The following is a 16,368-nucleotide window of genomic DNA, read 5'->3' on the forward strand; positions in this document are numbered from 1 at the left end:
TACGAAGGTTATGCACTGTCATTTACTCGTATTCAAGACTGACACATGACTTTACATAAACTCGTGGTTGGATTTAGCCTCTCCTGCTGGGCTGGATTGCTGTCTCGACGTCGGACCTAGTAGCGGGTCGCGGTGTGCCACGCATTTACCCCTATCACACGGCACGATTATTGTCGGGGTTAAATTCAGCTCGGATCATCATCCAACCAAATAGAGGTCCAGTCAAAAACCAAAGCACTTCGATGTAGTAACCTCAAGTAGCATGGTCCTGGAGTCCCGTTTGCAACTAAACTACGTCGATGGGAGGCTGAGAATATGGCAGAAGCCCATTGGGCCATGGATCCTGCATGCCCCGCTAAAACTGGTTGGATCATGGTCTCTAACCAATGATATAGTGGCGTTTTATCTTCAAATTTATAGTAATTGGTACTCGTACAAACCACTCTAAATGCATTTCGATACATTCACTTGATTGCCTATCGCCTACATTCATTACGTTTGTCTCTCATCCGATTTACGGACAATGAATCTACCAGGTTTAAGGAGTGTATAATGGAATCTTCTTGGTGAACTGGCCAACTAGATGACAAACCCTATTGCTTTCGCGGTGTCTTGAACTACGCATTAGAAAATGGGACTATTTGGACCCCCTTCCTATTGGAGGTAAATTCAAGAAGAATTCGAATATGTATTCCTGAAATATAGGATTCACGTGCATGATAACTTCTAAATATATCGGTTCAATACGCTTATTTTTTTTTACATATTCTTACCTTTTAAATCGAGAATGACTTCACCAAGAAATTCGCTAGGTCTATTGATGTCGTAATTCCAAACGCTAATTTCCAGATAATGTTTCTTCAGTTCGTCTACGGGTACGTTAGGGTACACCATGGTCTGTTTCCATTCGGGATCGCTGCATCTCGAGAAATACCTGGTTCGACGCTCGTTTTCCACGCTTTATAAGAAAAGAGAAGCGCCAAGTACATTATTACTTCTTTTGCGTACTGTGTATGCGTCTTTGAAATGATATGAAAATTAGGAGATAAAAAGTACCATTAAATTTTTTGAAGCAAATGAATAATTTCGTCCTGGACGTGCGTTGCCGTGCGGTTTTAGGCACCGTGTCTTGATGAAGATGGTTTACGGAAAATTCACCGACAGCAATTCACCGTCATGCAATTCACCTCTAGGATGTTCACCGACAACAGTTCGACACGGGTCAGTAGTAAGCCAGTAAAGGGGCAAGAAATGACCGCATGAGTGAGTCAGAAAAGGATACACCAGTTAGTGAGTGAGTGACAGAGTGGTTAGTGTTGGTGAGTAAGCAAACTAGTGAGTGAGCGAGTGACAGAATGAGTAAAACAGAGATAGAGTAAGTTAGAGTGGACGACCTAGTGAGCGAGTGTCATAGTGAGTGATTTAGTGGTAGACTGAGTGACCTAGTGGGTCAGTGCGTGACCTAGTGATTGAGTGTGTGTGACAGAGTGAGCGACCCAGTCAGGGAGTAACAGAGTGAGTGAACGACTTAGTGAGTGAGCGACCAGGTGATTGACAGATGTGTAACAGATCACTTCAGCAGTGACCTGAAAAGGTGCAGCACGGCACTCAAGAGATATATATATATATATGTAAATATTCTGCGCGTCACTTGAGTGATGTCATTATTTTTTCCTAGCCACTTTGTTTAGCGATTCGCCGGATGTGGCATCTGATTTTGTATACATAGTTCATCATTATTTCTCTATTTTTTGACAGGTTTGCTTGTAATGTACTGGACGGGTGTATATTATTGAGTAGTAGTAGAGTGCTTGCATACCCTAATCGCTATTTTGCCAGCGATTATGGGTTCGAATTCAGATTTTCTCTGTTTGAACCAGACCTTTTTTTTCAATTCTATTCAGTTTGTAAGTCTGAGTCTGAGTGCCATCTATCTTTCCCAAAAGACAACTGGAAAAAAGGGAATTTTTTTTTTAATCAGCGGTACTGAGAGCAGCTTTTCTCCTACTCTTCCCGCAGTCAAAGGGTAAAAATACGGTTCCACACCTTGCATATTTTACATTTACAATATTTACATCACGTTTGGCTTCTCTCGCGATTTCAACGACGTTATTCCTTATTTTTCGTAACTGCGCCCGAAAACCTTCTATCATGTAGTACAAGTATTAACTGATAACATTGGAAATATGGCTTTGGTTCTGAGTCATTTGTTCAGTTTTTCATGCAGGAAGCAGTGAGGACTTTCCTATATGCTCCATCGTTTCCTTGGGAAAAATATTATCAATTTTTTTACCTACATAACGTAATTAATTGTGTCTTTTTATTGGGGCTGAACAACCGAAAAAAAAGAACGAATAGTTACCATCGACTCGGTAGAAGATAACACTTGACAAAAGGGTCTGGTAATCCGCTGTTGTCTCTGGTTGTCACCAAGTTGCGAGCCCGAACGATCGTCACGTACAAAATGGCCGCTTTCGAATCGAAACAAACTTGCAGCTAACGAAATTATGTAAATACACACATAAATTATTTTATATGTTACATGCAAAAAAAGAAGAGAAAAATTTTATTTTGATAAGAAAAGAAAGTTTAAGAATTATGCCCAAATCGGGATTCGGAAAATATAATGTTAATAGTAGTACAGTCCACGCCGTTTAATGGGATTATATAGGGTTTTTGATAACAATAACCGGATGATAACTATATCCGAAAATCCAGTTTGCAAGTACGAGGACCATACATCCCATTTGATCAAATGGAACGAATGATAAAACAGTATTGGTAAAAATGTGACAACTTTGTTTTTATTTTCTACGTAACTGGTTGCAAAATTCATTTCGTTCTTTTTGTAATTCTAAGAACGGACTTCTTTCTTCCTCCTTTAAGGTGAAAGATGGGACACTGAATGTACAGGACGTAAGATTCATGAAATTCTACCCAAAGTCAGTATACATCACTTGCCATGGCCCAGAACCATCACCATCTTTTTCACAGAACACGGGCCATTCCCGGCCTATCTGGCACGATTCGAGATTAAGAAAAAGTAGCCTCTGCCTCTGCAAAAAAGAGGGAAACAATTTTAATTTCATCTCAGACTGTGTCCAAGACCCCAGAGTTACATTTTAAATTACCATACAAAGACAAGCTGACACTCTGGAAACGACGCATCATCAGAAGTCCCATGAATGCCAATCGCATAATAAAACTTGTTAAACGTCTTGAAACATGCAGAACAGAATCCAGACGTCCAATTAATCAGACTGACGATTCCAACGACTCCGAATGTACAGCTTCAGAACCTGAACCAAAAATTCCTAGTAAGCATCTCATGATCAACAAGGCTCAGGAGTAAAGAAAGATTAATCCAGGCAGCCCTCCCTCCCTCGGAGATACCCTCTACATCCCAATTACAGCATCCAGATGTAAATGTACATAAGTTAAGCAGTGTAAATTAGCGTGTGTTTGATCTTATTTTCTCTTTGGTATATATATTTCATTATTATTTCATTTTTTTCTTATGTTAATCCCGATTGTATCGTGCTCAATGTTTCCTGATGGATTGTTTCCATAGAATGTATATAATTATTTCATTTGTTGAATAAATATAAGATGCTCTCCGACATGACCCAGCCTCCTAGGAGGTGAAGAGAGGAAATTGTCTTGCACAAGAGCTCTGGGCGTGAGCGGTCATCAATCAACCAATCCTTTAAGCTGAAATGCTGCATTTGCTTTATTCGGCCATTATGCGTTAGAATGATACTGTCTAATGTATATCATGAATTGCTCTTTCAATGCACAATGCGTTTTATAGATTACTTGAGGAAGTCTCTCGGAAAAAGAAATTTGAAACTGGTCAATGGAAAAAAAAAATGATGAAAAACAGAAGGAAAGAGCTCTGTTGCATACATTTGCTTTCACTGTAGGAAGGCCATTGCAAAAGCAGCTGAGAGGGGTCTTGCGTTGCCCTTAAGAGAAGACACCCAAGACTACTCTATCCCTCTCGTGGTCGGGCTCGAAGAGAGCCAAAGATGGGGTCTTTGGGTGCAGGGCACCCCCCGCTTTATTACGAAGTTTCGTTATTCCGAAATGATTTCTCCGGTTTGTAGGAATTCGTTATAACGGGATTCGATTGCACACAAAAAGCTTTTTCCCTCATCGTTTTTAACTTCAGACACAACATTATACGGAATTGCTGTCATCTATTGAGAGATGTTGAAAAAACTTTGAACGTTTTTCTTTATTTTTATGTATCACAGATTGCATTATGTGTAATAATTTTGAAAAAATAAATTTTTAAAATCATGTCATTCACTTGTGGAAATCCTGCACATTATTCGTGAAATAGTGTCGAATGTCGTGTCTTTGGAAAAAAAACCCAATGTTGTTAACGAGATTAAGATAAGATTTAAAATTAATAAAGTAAACAAGATTGCATTTGAAAGATTTACGGTAGCTCAAATCCTACGAAATTGAACTACCGTAAACACGGGCTACTTTGACAATAGAACCGTAAAATAATAGAACGTATTCTAATTACTGTGGAGAATTGTTTTTTCGGAACTAGTTTTTGTAGTTTTTGTCAAGTAGTAGTACTAATCAAGGCAACTGAGCACTTCAGGTAGTTCATGAACACTTGACTAAGCAGTAACATTAGTGTTTTTGTATGCTGTAATCATACATGGTTTTTATCTCTCAAAAACTTTCAACTGGGGGTTATAATCCAGCTTTGTCAAGTTAGGTAGGGCCTAATTAGAAACACAATTTAATGCTTTCAACTATAGTGTGATTGAAATATCGCTTCATCTTCCGTTTTTTTTGAAAACATTAATTGAATATTTAAGCTGTGGTAAAGCTACAAAAATACACCCAACTTTCGCCCAAAATTTTGATGGGCCAAAGTAGGTAGGGGTTTTGCAACCCTTGAGAATTTTATTGTGAGTGCACATAAAAGCATAATTATGCATTGAATAATTGTGTTCATTTTCTAAATGTCTATCCTATTTCAAAAGTTTTTGTTTGCAGACTGGAATGATGGCATATAAATACTAGCGTGTGTTAGCCTGGAACTCGAAGTTATGCATACTACAGCAATGACCACATTCAGAATTATTGAAATGCAATTACACCTGTTGAAATAAGACAAAGGGAAACTGCAGATAACTTTAAAATACCTCGAAGCACCATCTAAAACAAACTTAAAAATGCATTCTCTAGAAAATCATGTCATCCCGAGGTTTTCTGGGCCGACGAAGAACTAACATTTGCTAGTCACGGGACAAAATGTGTGATTATCGATTCATTTTTGTCTTTTTTATGTCTCACGATTGTCTTTTTTTTTGGCCAATTTGAAAACATAAGGTAATTAAGTAAAAAAAAAACATGCACATATTACTATCTTTATGATCAATACAAGTTGAAATATAAATTTTATATCAAAAATTGATGTTGTATTACGACCCCGGGTTAAAAAATACCATAACTTTTTATTAAATGCTTTTAAAATAGGAAAAAATAAGGTTATCAGAAGTTAGATTAGACACATACAATGGCAACATTTGAACAAAATGTTTTAATTTTTTTCAATTAGTTTAAGTTAAAAAAAAATCTGATTTTATTTACATATATATAATATAAGATAGCCTATCGACATAAAAAAAGTTTACCAGAACTCAAAAATAGTAATAATATTGGGTTTATTGGAAAGTGAATTTGAATTTTTTCAAAAATGGGCCAAAATAGTCCGGCGTTTAGGTGCATGGAATGCTTACCTGAATTTCACCAGAAATATCTTCCGCCCTGTATTTCTCCTAATGAAAAAAAGTGAAATCAAATTTTAAAGAAAATAAAATTAATTAATTTTTTCACAATATAAGTAAGTAAATTATTTGCATAACTGAGGAATATTTTTTGAGTGTTAGATTTTCATAGAAAAAATAACGCCAATTTAATTTTTCCTCCAATGTTTATGAATAAATACACTGATTGTGAGAAGAGCGCCCCTGATATAATTTCGGGATATTTTTTTCATTGTGTATAAGACACCTATGGCAACAAATATTATGATGCGTCATCATGGAATTTTTTTAACAGTTCTTAGTCCAGGAACTTTTTAAACATTATATGAAAAAATTAATTGAAAATGATTTGATCTCTCAAGGTTCACGGTTGAGCTTGTACGAGTATTTCATTAATACTGCCATAGTTTTTCAGTCAACAGTAATGCCAAACAAAATAACTGAATAGATTTGACCAAATTTTAAGGGCATTTTTTTTTTTGTTAGCTAAATCAATCGAATAACCTGATGGTGATGATGATAGCACGTACTTTATTAGAATCCGTGCAGTCAGCACCGAAACTTGTCGGTGAACGTTTCCCCGCATGTGGTGCTCGATTTTCGGAGATGTAGTCGTGAGCTGGAGATGAGTAACCTTCTCGCCGAGACTCTCGATACGGATAATAGTTCGAATTGTGAATTTCTGCAAACACGTACAAAAGAAAAGAACTGTCAGAAAATAAATGTTTTATAAATCAAATATTGATCAAACTAACTTTTAACTAAGGAATTGCCGTACAACAACACCCCAAAAGAAAGGGACGTCACGTGTAATGCGCTTTGAACGTTTGAATAACACCTTAATGATTGAAAGAAATAAGCTACTTGCATTTGGAGGCAAGGAAACAAATTTTTTCCGTGTTGCTTGAAATTAATGATAATAAAATACAGTATATATATACTTCGTGTATAAGCCGAGTTTTTTTGTGGAAAAATTCGTTCCCCATGTGAAGAAAGGGGGGGGGGTCGGCCTATACTCGGGTCAGTTTTTGATGAGAAAATATCGACCCCCCCCGCAATCAGTAGTAATTTTTGTAGCAGTGTTCGAGAGACCGGAATTATTGGTATAGGATATGTTCAAACCCCACAGACCCGATAATGTCAAAGCCGAGGCAAAGAAATCTAAAACATCATTGGTTGGGGATGGCTAACGGGGATTCTACAGCCTTTAGATGTGTGAGCATCAACAAGCCTCTCAAAGACTATTTGAGAAATTTGTGGATCGAATGGATGAGTTCCGATGATAAAAGAAACTACAAAAAGTGGTGCCTTGAAGAAACCTGAAATTGGCCTAGTGTGCCGATGGGTACATGAGGCGTGGAATTCTGTTTCCGCTGATCCTTCATAAAGTGTTGCATCAACAATGCGATGGACGGAACTAAAGGTGATATCCTCTTTGAAAGTGACAATGGCGATGACCGCCCAGATGAGGATAAAAACGAAAATGCCGCATCCCCTATGATGAACTGATGGATTACGATGAGCTTGGAGACTCAGAAGAAATGGATTAAAAAGTTTGAATCATTTTCTATTGTAAATTTCCTCAGCTATTCATTTTAGCTATTCATTTTACATGAAAATATAAGAATTTGTTTTTTCTCTGAAATGCAAGGATTTTTTGGGGTCGGCTTATACACGAGTATATACGGCAAATTGTTGCAGACTCGCTATCAGTCGCTGCGCGGTCGAGTGGTCATCGCGCTGGACTCTCATCGTGAGTATCCGGGTTCGGACCTCCATTGACGCACAGCGGTGTTTGGTTGAAATTGGTTTTCGGCGGATTTCCAACTTTAAGCAGCGAATTCGCGAGCCGATCTCCCATTTTAAAAAGTCTCTCCGCAGAGAGCAGGCAGATCTACAACACGATACTTATATGACATAGACATTCAAGCATTTATCATCTCTTATTCGAAATATGGAAGACAGATGGTAGCACCGGGAAGAACACAAAACAAGCACAATTCTGACAACATAAATACGTTAGGGGCAGCACACTCAGAACACACATTCCGGTTAATGAGTAGTGGTAGACTTATTACTATTAATTAGCATCACATTACACGATTTTTTGTTTCAAGATTGGCAATAACGTTAAATTTCAGGTATGAAACATGACAAATTTTAAAAAACATGGCAGATGCTCTAGAAATCGTGAGATTCCATCTTTGTACTTTTCGTTATTAATTGTTACCCTTACAAGGACGCGATGGTTTTGATAGAGCTAAGGAACAGCGATTAGCTCTATAAGTCACTTATATAGGTCACCCTGGAGCAACAAAACAATTTTTTTTTGTTTAAAGTGGGTGTCTAATCGTTAAAAAAAAACAGAGGAGGGAACAGTGCTTGGCTATACGTTAGTACTGACGTCACTTTTAACTCAAGGATGTTAGATGATTCAGTCTAGGATGTCAAGGAGTCCTAATTTACTATAGCACTAATACTGATGTCACACTTTTGATCGAAGATGAAGAAATGAGTAATCTAGTATTTCAAGGAACTTTAGCATTATATTTATAGGAATGGGATGCGGTTGCTAACGAAGGGTAAAACCCACTCAATTCATCTTCTTATTTCCTAGATGTCAACAAATATACCAATTTCAGAGATATATCGCCGGTACTTCAAGTACACATAACCTCCTCCTTCTAACCAGATCATGGTCCAACGCTTTTTCTTAATGAAGGGATATAAGCAGGTGATGGAAGATAGAGGTTCCCCAGAAGAATATGGAGGAGGTGCATGTGTGGTGTAGTAGTAGGTGATGGAAGAAGACCTGGGCTATGCTGGAAGCAGCGAGTGTTGTATGAGGCCATGTTGTGAAACTAATGTTTAATGCTTTTTATAGAGAGAGAGCTGCCATGTACCATTTAAATTTAGAACTATGAGTGAACTGTAATGACTGAAAATTGTACCGTTGCAGGCTTGTTGCTCTCTGTGGCGAGACTTTTCAACCACTACTACAAAACTACACACATGTACCTCGTTCCTCTATATTCCTCTGCGGAACCTCTAACGAATTGGTACATGTTGGAATGTGCGTGTAGCGAAACCTGACGTGAAGTTTGTTTCTGTGTAATGCTTGTTACGTGCAGTGTGCTGCCATCTGCCACCAGTTTTTTCTAACTGTGGGTGAAGTGTAATGATCGAATAATTGTTTCGTTGTGTAGGCCTGTTGCATTCTGTGGCGAGACTTTTCAATGGGGATATCGCCTCGCATTTGCGCCTCGAAGTTCGGAACCACAGGAAACCAACTTCAGCAGACCACCACTGCGGTGACGGTGGGGTTCGAAACCGGATCCTCGCGATGCGAGTCCGTCACTATGACCACTCGACCACCACAGCGGCAGACTTTTTAACCAGGAGATCGAGTGCTCATAGCCCAAATTCGTTACCAAAAACCCGTAAATGAGCTTTCCCAGCCTATTGGAGCCTCTCAAAAATCCGCGAAGGTTCGTAACGCTGACATCTTAATCTTTCAAACAACTATTACTTATGACTATTCTTTAATAATCGCTACCATAATTCTGTGAATAAGGGTAGAATCGGAATTCGAGAAATGTGAATTTTTCACAGAAAACTATTAGGTCGCGGTATTGCCAGCACCTCCTATAGCAGAAAGCCTAAACGCGAAGCTCGAGACGTCACTGAAGTCACACATTTCACCAATAGTCATTGAATATACTGCAAAAAAATTTAAAGATTTTTCTCATACGTCTCAGACTACTATTCAATGGCTACATGTGAAATGGACGACTTTAGTGACGCCAAAGCTTCGCGCGTAGGCTTTCTGCTATAGATTGGACACTTCCAAGGAACTAATTGGTCATACCTTCATCTACTGGAGACTGCAGAAAATCCGCAGAATCGTAGTTCCTGTTGTAACCTCCGCCGTGTCTTTCGGATCGGCGCGATTGATAGGATTCGCCTCGTCCTCCGTTTCCTCCACTGCCTTGATACTGGTAGTTTGACCTGCTGGTACTTGACTGGTGGTCGTGGTGACCTCCTCCTTCCATAGACCCATCTCTTAATCTCGAATGCTGCCGATTGTGTTGGTTCTGATGATGTCTGTCGTTCGAGTGATGCTGGTGTGATGAAGACCTTGAACTCAACATGTTGAAGTCACTGGAAATATTCGAAATGATTTTTTTTTGTAGCTATTTCACACAAAATAGCTAATATTTCGAATGCATCGATACTCATAGGTACATATTTATTTCTACGGAATGAGAATCTACAATTTTTTTTTTTAGTTCGAAAATAGCATTTACTTTTAATAATGATCATATAATGTTTCTTCTGGGATATAACTTCGTGTTTTGTGAGTATACATAACTTCATTATTTTGAATGATAACTTTTTTTCTCTTTTGGTGGCGATTTCGCAATTTCGTACCTTCGTATGACTAATTCGACTTCGTCACCGGAAGATGCGATGATTCTTTGAACCTCTTCGTAAGTTTTCCCCGTTAATGGTATGCCGTTCCATTCCAGAATTTGGTCCCCTGAACGAAAAAAACAAAGAAATGTCATAAAACATTTCTTAAAAAAATGGAAGAATGTTTCTCAAAAACAATACATAAAGAGAGCAACAAACTCAAGTGCCGGACGGTTGGCGATACTTTATTTTATACGAAGCTCTGTGCGTTATTTCTCGGAAGAGTGAGACGCAAAAAAAAAACTGAAATGTGGAATGTCAATGTGAGATCGATATCCAAGTAATAACGAAAGTGTGCGCATGAAAATTTGAGATAAACCATTCCGTAAGTTAATTGCTAAAACGTTTTACATACAGGGTGGTTATAGTTAAACTGACGCTACTCAGACCTATGGAGAGCCTGTTCTGGTAGATATATTTCTTCGAAACTTGGTATGTAGGTTATATGGTCTACGGCGAAAATGAAACTGCAGTGTAAAAATAGCTCATGTTTTGATCACCGGGGGAAAAAGGCGCTTTTAATTTTTAATGCAGCATCCCCCCCCCCCCCCATAGTCCATAAGCGTAACTACCAAGTTTCAATGGAATATGCCCACCGGAATGGGCACTACATAGGTCTAAATAATGTCATTAAACTGACACTACTCTGTCATTAAGCAGAACTGATACCATTCAGTAATAGACCCGCACCCGTTTTGGTGGACGTATTTCGTTGAAACTTGGTAGATGCGTTTATGGGCTGTGGGGAAAAAGAATACTGCAGGAAAAATCGTCACTTTTTCACATGGTGGTCTAAATTGAACTATTTTTTATATTGCAGTTTTATTTTACCCATAGTACATATAGCCTACATACCAAGTTTCAACGAAACACGCCCACCAGAACAGGCTCAACATAGATCTGAGTAGTATCAGTTTAATTACAACTATCCTCTCTGTATAAGTACGAGTGATGCGTGATTAATATTCACTTGAGCTGTCTACAGCTGAAACAACGAAGACTCACGAAATTTTAGGAGTGCCTTTAAGAAAGAATATTAAACACATTGAAACACTATAGCGGTCGTCACACACACAATGAAACTAAGAACGCCAAGACGAAACATTCGAACCACAACCACTCGAGTCCCCCTAGCAAGGTTTTTGAGACAGTCCAATTTGTTTGAGATCATTTTCTGGTTACGTGTGAATCACCAGATCCTAACATCATTTGAGCAGGATTTGCGTGCCATTTTACACGATGTGGAATGGAGAAACAGAGCTCCTTAGGTCGGGTTCACACTGGACTGATACGACCGCGACACGTTACGAAACTAACACTGATAGGTTAAAAAACACGAAACCGGTATTGATATATGACCAGAGTTGGTAAAAAATTTGTAAATTGAAACAAATAACGTTGTCTGCGACGTAATTCATGGATACAAAAAATTCCACTTTCCTCATTCTTTAAATTATTATAATAATTATTTATAACTGATGACCTCTGACACTTTCATATTTGTATATAAAATTAAAGCATGGTCAGACGACCATAGCACCATCGGGTCTCAAGGGCAAAGTGATAATTAGGGGATTCCTAATTAGTTGAAAGTGTGTTTATAAAGTTATATACATCTCTAGACAATAACAGCACCAAATCTCATTGTTACGAGGCCCCGGGCTTTGTCCCGTACATTAAGATGGCACCGGTGTTCAGGGTTACAACCAAGAGAGGGCGGGGGTCCTAGTGCTTTTGTTGGGTCCGTAAGCGATCAAAAGAATGACCTAGAGAGTTTGCAAGCCAAAGAACGATCAAACACAGTGTGTAGGTATGTGAGTGACCAAAAAAAGTGATCTAGACATAAAGGGGCCAGGTAAGTGAGTGACCAAAAGATTTATCTAGAGACAGAGCCGTCTTAAGAGTGACTTGGCCTGGGTCCCTGGGCGAAATAATTCTTCTGAGGCTCCCTATTTAGCCAGAAATGCCTGCCTACATTTGCTTGCTTACTCTCAAAAACTTTAATCAGATTTCATTTCACGAGGCCTCTTTGCACTTGAGGCCCCTGAGCAGTGCCCGGTTAAGTCCCCGCGTTAGGACCACACTGAATTCATGGGGGGTTCTGACTGAAACAAATAGTTTAAAAACCCGCAAAACTAAGAAATCGACAGCTGTTTTTCTGCCGGTCATTTAATATAGACTCAGAAACGTGAGATTCGATTGGTTGAGTCTCTCGTTACGTCACACGAGAGATTTCCATATAAGGAAGAGCCGAAAATTTTATGAATGAAGTGATCAAGTTATGGATGAATTGACGTCAGAGGTTACGTAATCGACAAGCAATTTTTTTGAATGAACTCTAGGAATTCATGAATGAAGATGTCACGGTTACTTTCCATATATATGGAATATTTGGAGTCAATCACCGATGTGTAGTACGTTCGTAGTACTACGCTCACTATCGGTATTACTACAAGAGACGGCAATGAAACCTGACATTCGACATACGGATAACAATTCATTCATAAAAGTTTGAGTCCATTAATTTGAATGAAAGCATTTTTGATGAACGATGTTTTCGCGCGCTTTCCGTTGCCAATGGCGACAAAACAAAGTTTCTGTTTGAATGTAAACAAATCAATGCAGCGACAGCACAACAACAATGTAATCAGAAAGGGTTTCCACAGCAACAATCGATTTCTCAACCGAGCTTTCTTTCAGGATATTGGCAACAATGTTCATTACCAACAATCATCTCGGCAACAATGGTTTTTTTAACAATCACTATCACATCAGAAAATTAAATGCGTTTTTTTTTTTTAAATCGTATAAAATTAACTAATTGGAGTATCAGAATGCGGTTTGCACCAAAATGTTTCTTATCAAGAGAGGTTTGAGGGCAGCATAAGAAAGCGTTGATATTTTCCCGATAACTTTGAATTTGGAAATGTAGCAAATCAAAATAAATTATACTAATAGTGCTAGAAGATAGTTTCACGAATTGTGCTGATGTTACTGCAACCCGTTTCAAGTTTTTTTTGCAATCTTTTGCATGCAATATTGTTCGGTACCTTCTAATCTGTATTCCAAGCAAGAATGATAGTTCATTTTGAAGATTATGGATCTCTTCTTCCCAGATAGAAATTCGGATCTGGATTTTGTAAGTTCGGAATAACGTGCTGCTATCAAAGAACAAAACCTTACGTCCTTAAGATATGAAATACAATAAGGACTTTGGTATACAGATCCTCTCGATAACGAACAACCATGGATCGAAAATTTTGATTATCAACGAGGAGTATCCGTTAGCAGCAGGTAGTGAAATGAATCGAAATTCTATTCAAACGGAATTTAAAAAAAAAAAAATTATCTGTTTACGAAAAGGTGTCCGTTAACAGCCACTCACCTGACATGCCCGCGTCAGACACGGCAACTGCTTCCTTCAGAAATTAACTTCCCCGTGTCTACCAAGCAGATAGAAGGCCTCCGCAGTCTGCTTGTGACATCAGTAAGTAGTCCATTTGCCCTCAGAATATTCAGGAAAAAAGAATTCCCTGCTCGTGCCAGTATCATCGTTGTGAGGAAAAGAAATGATCGGGCTCAGAATTGGCGATTTCTATGCTTCACATCCAATCACTATGTGGTATTTGTGAGCCAATCAGGAAGATCATACGCCAAAATAAGAATAAACGAAATAGGATGGTGTGTTTCAAAATGTGTCAAACTTGCTAGGTAGTCTTAATGACGTTTATGGCAAACAGTGCAGAGGCCTTCTATTTCTGGGAGGTGCTGGTCAACCACGGGCATCGTAATCTTTGCCCCAGGGGGCGGTGACGAAAAGTAAAAATTTAACTAAATCTGCACAAACGCTATGGCTTCATGCAACAGTGATAATGATAGCTAGATACAGTCTTCTAATCTAATTACATAGATACATAAACTAGTTCAGTTACATAATCTATAATTAGATTATTAGATAATAAATTATAAATAAATAATAACTAGATTTATATCCATGCAAAAAAATTTAAATAAGAGCTTTTGAAAAAAAAATTAATTAAAAGAAAGTGAATCAAAATTTTAAAGTAAAAATTAAGTATGATTTTCTGTAATTGTTTGTTATTCCTAGTCATAGGCATATGAATAGAATGAAAAAATAAGAAACAGCTGACATTTTCTGTGCGGGAAAAATATTAAAAACCCATCAGGCAAGTGGTTAAAGGGGAGTATTGGTTATAGGCAGTGCCTGTTTCTTACATAGGCAAACGGGGCACGTGCACAGGGCAAAATGCCGGGTATTTTTGAAAGGGTTCGGCAATCAATGCGCCGCCGTTGTGTAGCGTGCATAACTGTGGATGGTAAGAACTTTGAGCATTTGCTTAACGCGTACACGCACTGTCCTCGAGTAAAAGTATCGCTAAATAAAGAGTTTTTCCACCCATTATTAGCTTGTCATTTCTGCATCTCTTTTTATCATCCGGCTGATCAGGTTGAGGTTTCCAGTCATACATTCCTATGTATGTTTTGCATTTTCTACCTCCCCTAAAAGCTGATACGTTGAGTTTTGAATCACCCTGTATACTAAACAGGATATGACTTCAACGATAGGCTACTTCAAAAGTTTCTCAGAGCAGCGCAAATGCCAGAAATGGGCGAAAAACCGTCGGGCGACATTGGTTCGTGAGCCTCAGTAATGACTTTCGGAATGTTTATTTTAATTACCGTGGTTTCCAAGCCACGACTTTCAAAATTATTTACTTCTTTACAATGGTTTATCAATTTATTAATGCACCCAGCATACAGGCTGTCCTGTAAGTGTTAGCACGGCCTTCATCTCAACAACCGTCCGTCGTAGAGGTATGGTTCCTATTTAAAAAAATGCTCAACAGGCGTTCAAAAACTACCCTGTACCAGTTTTGATAGGGAAAATACAGCGTGAAACAAAATAAAAAAAATCTAAATTTTTATGTTTCCCCCGTGCTCTAACTTCCAATTAGAAAGTTGGTGCCCTGTCTCACCTGATGCCAACAAAAACAGTTCCGTGTTTCTAAGTGAAATATTCATAGGGGTATTCGAATTCGAAAAACGGAGAAAATTTTTGAAACAACAGCGTTAAATGCGGGTAAAAGGTTTTTCCGCATTTGACGCTGTTCTTTCCCAAATTTCCTCCGTTTTTGGAATTCGAATACCCCTGTGAATATTGCAGTTAGAAACACGGAACTGTTTTTGTTGGCATCAGGGGAGACAGGGCACCAACTTTCTAATTGGAAGTTAGAGCACGGGGGAAACATAAAAATTTAGATTTTTTTTTATTTTGTTTCACGCTGTATTTTCTCTCTCAAAACTGATACAGGGTAATTTTTGTACCGCCTGTTGAGTATTTTTTAAACTGGAATCATACCTCTATGACGGACGGTTGATGAGATAAAGGCCATGCTAGCACGGTATAGTGAAATGCCGGGTATTACAGTTAATAAAATAATGAAATTACTTCACGATATATTTAAATATGTATTGTCTTACCTTCCCTGACCTCTCCCAGGGTCTCAACAACGCCCCCGGGGTAGATCCTGGCAACATATGCTCCGATCATACCATGACTCCCTGGAATTTCCTTACCACCCACTACTTTCATTCCCAATCCATTTCCTAAAGGAAAAAAAAAATCAGAAAAAAAAATTATAATGTAATCCAAAGTGAACTGAAAATAAAAATCTTCAGACATTAATACATTTTCATTCGATGGTAACATCAATATCATTAGTAATTATAACTGGTTAGACTTGGGAAAAAAAAACCCCCAAAAAGAAATGAAAATTGATCCTTACCGCTAACTGATCGGTCTTTGGGATCTCTTGTAAGAAGAATTCGTTTTACTGGGAATTCATAGCTCTGACAGGCTTTCGGATTCTGTATCAGTTAAAACACAAAGCAATTTGATTACCAAAGTAAAAACTATTGCGATTTTGTTTTTGGAAATATTTATTGCTATATTTACGATGTCAGACACCATGCATTGATGATGGACCAAACTCAGATATTTTCCATCACAATGGACGAAGAACAGGACATGCAACAGAAAAAACGAAAAGTGCACGGATTCATGTTGGATATAAAGCCT

At 38.3% G+C, this 16,368-nt stretch overlaps 1 protein-coding gene across 6 annotated transcripts in view; it reads right to left on the reverse strand.

Moving 5' to 3' along the window:
• The window catches only part of LOC149067529 (uncharacterized), a 224,141-nt gene that overhangs the window by 20,262 nt on the left and 187,511 nt on the right, over nt 1-16,368 (reverse strand). For all 6 annotated transcript variants that reach the window (XR_016195345.1, XM_089252640.1, XM_089252641.1 and 3 more), the window contains 8 exons: nt 16,076-16,157; nt 15,771-15,896; nt 10,227-10,335; nt 9,664-9,956; nt 6,326-6,477; nt 5,769-5,807; nt 2,363-2,496; nt 774-958 (listed from right to left, as the gene is read on the reverse strand). Coding sequence is in view for 5 of the 6 variants with exons in the window: in XM_089252640.1 (XP_089108766.1) it covers nt 774-958; nt 2,363-2,496; nt 5,769-5,807; nt 6,326-6,477; nt 9,664-9,956; nt 10,227-10,335; nt 15,771-15,896; nt 16,076-16,157 (1,120 nt within the window). In the remaining variant the exon portion in view is untranslated. The remainder of the gene's footprint in view (nt 1-773; nt 959-2,362; nt 2,497-5,768; nt 5,808-6,325; nt 6,478-9,663; nt 9,957-10,226; nt 10,336-15,770; nt 15,897-16,075; nt 16,158-16,368) is intronic.

This window comes from Pholcus phalangioides, unplaced genomic scaffold (genome assembly GCF_987345545.1).
Source record: "Pholcus phalangioides strain wild (caught in Gottingen) unplaced genomic scaffold, Ppha-v1.0 ptg000030l_1, whole genome shotgun sequence".
NCBI classification, from domain to species: domain Eukaryota; kingdom Metazoa; phylum Arthropoda; class Arachnida; order Araneae; family Pholcidae; genus Pholcus; species Pholcus phalangioides.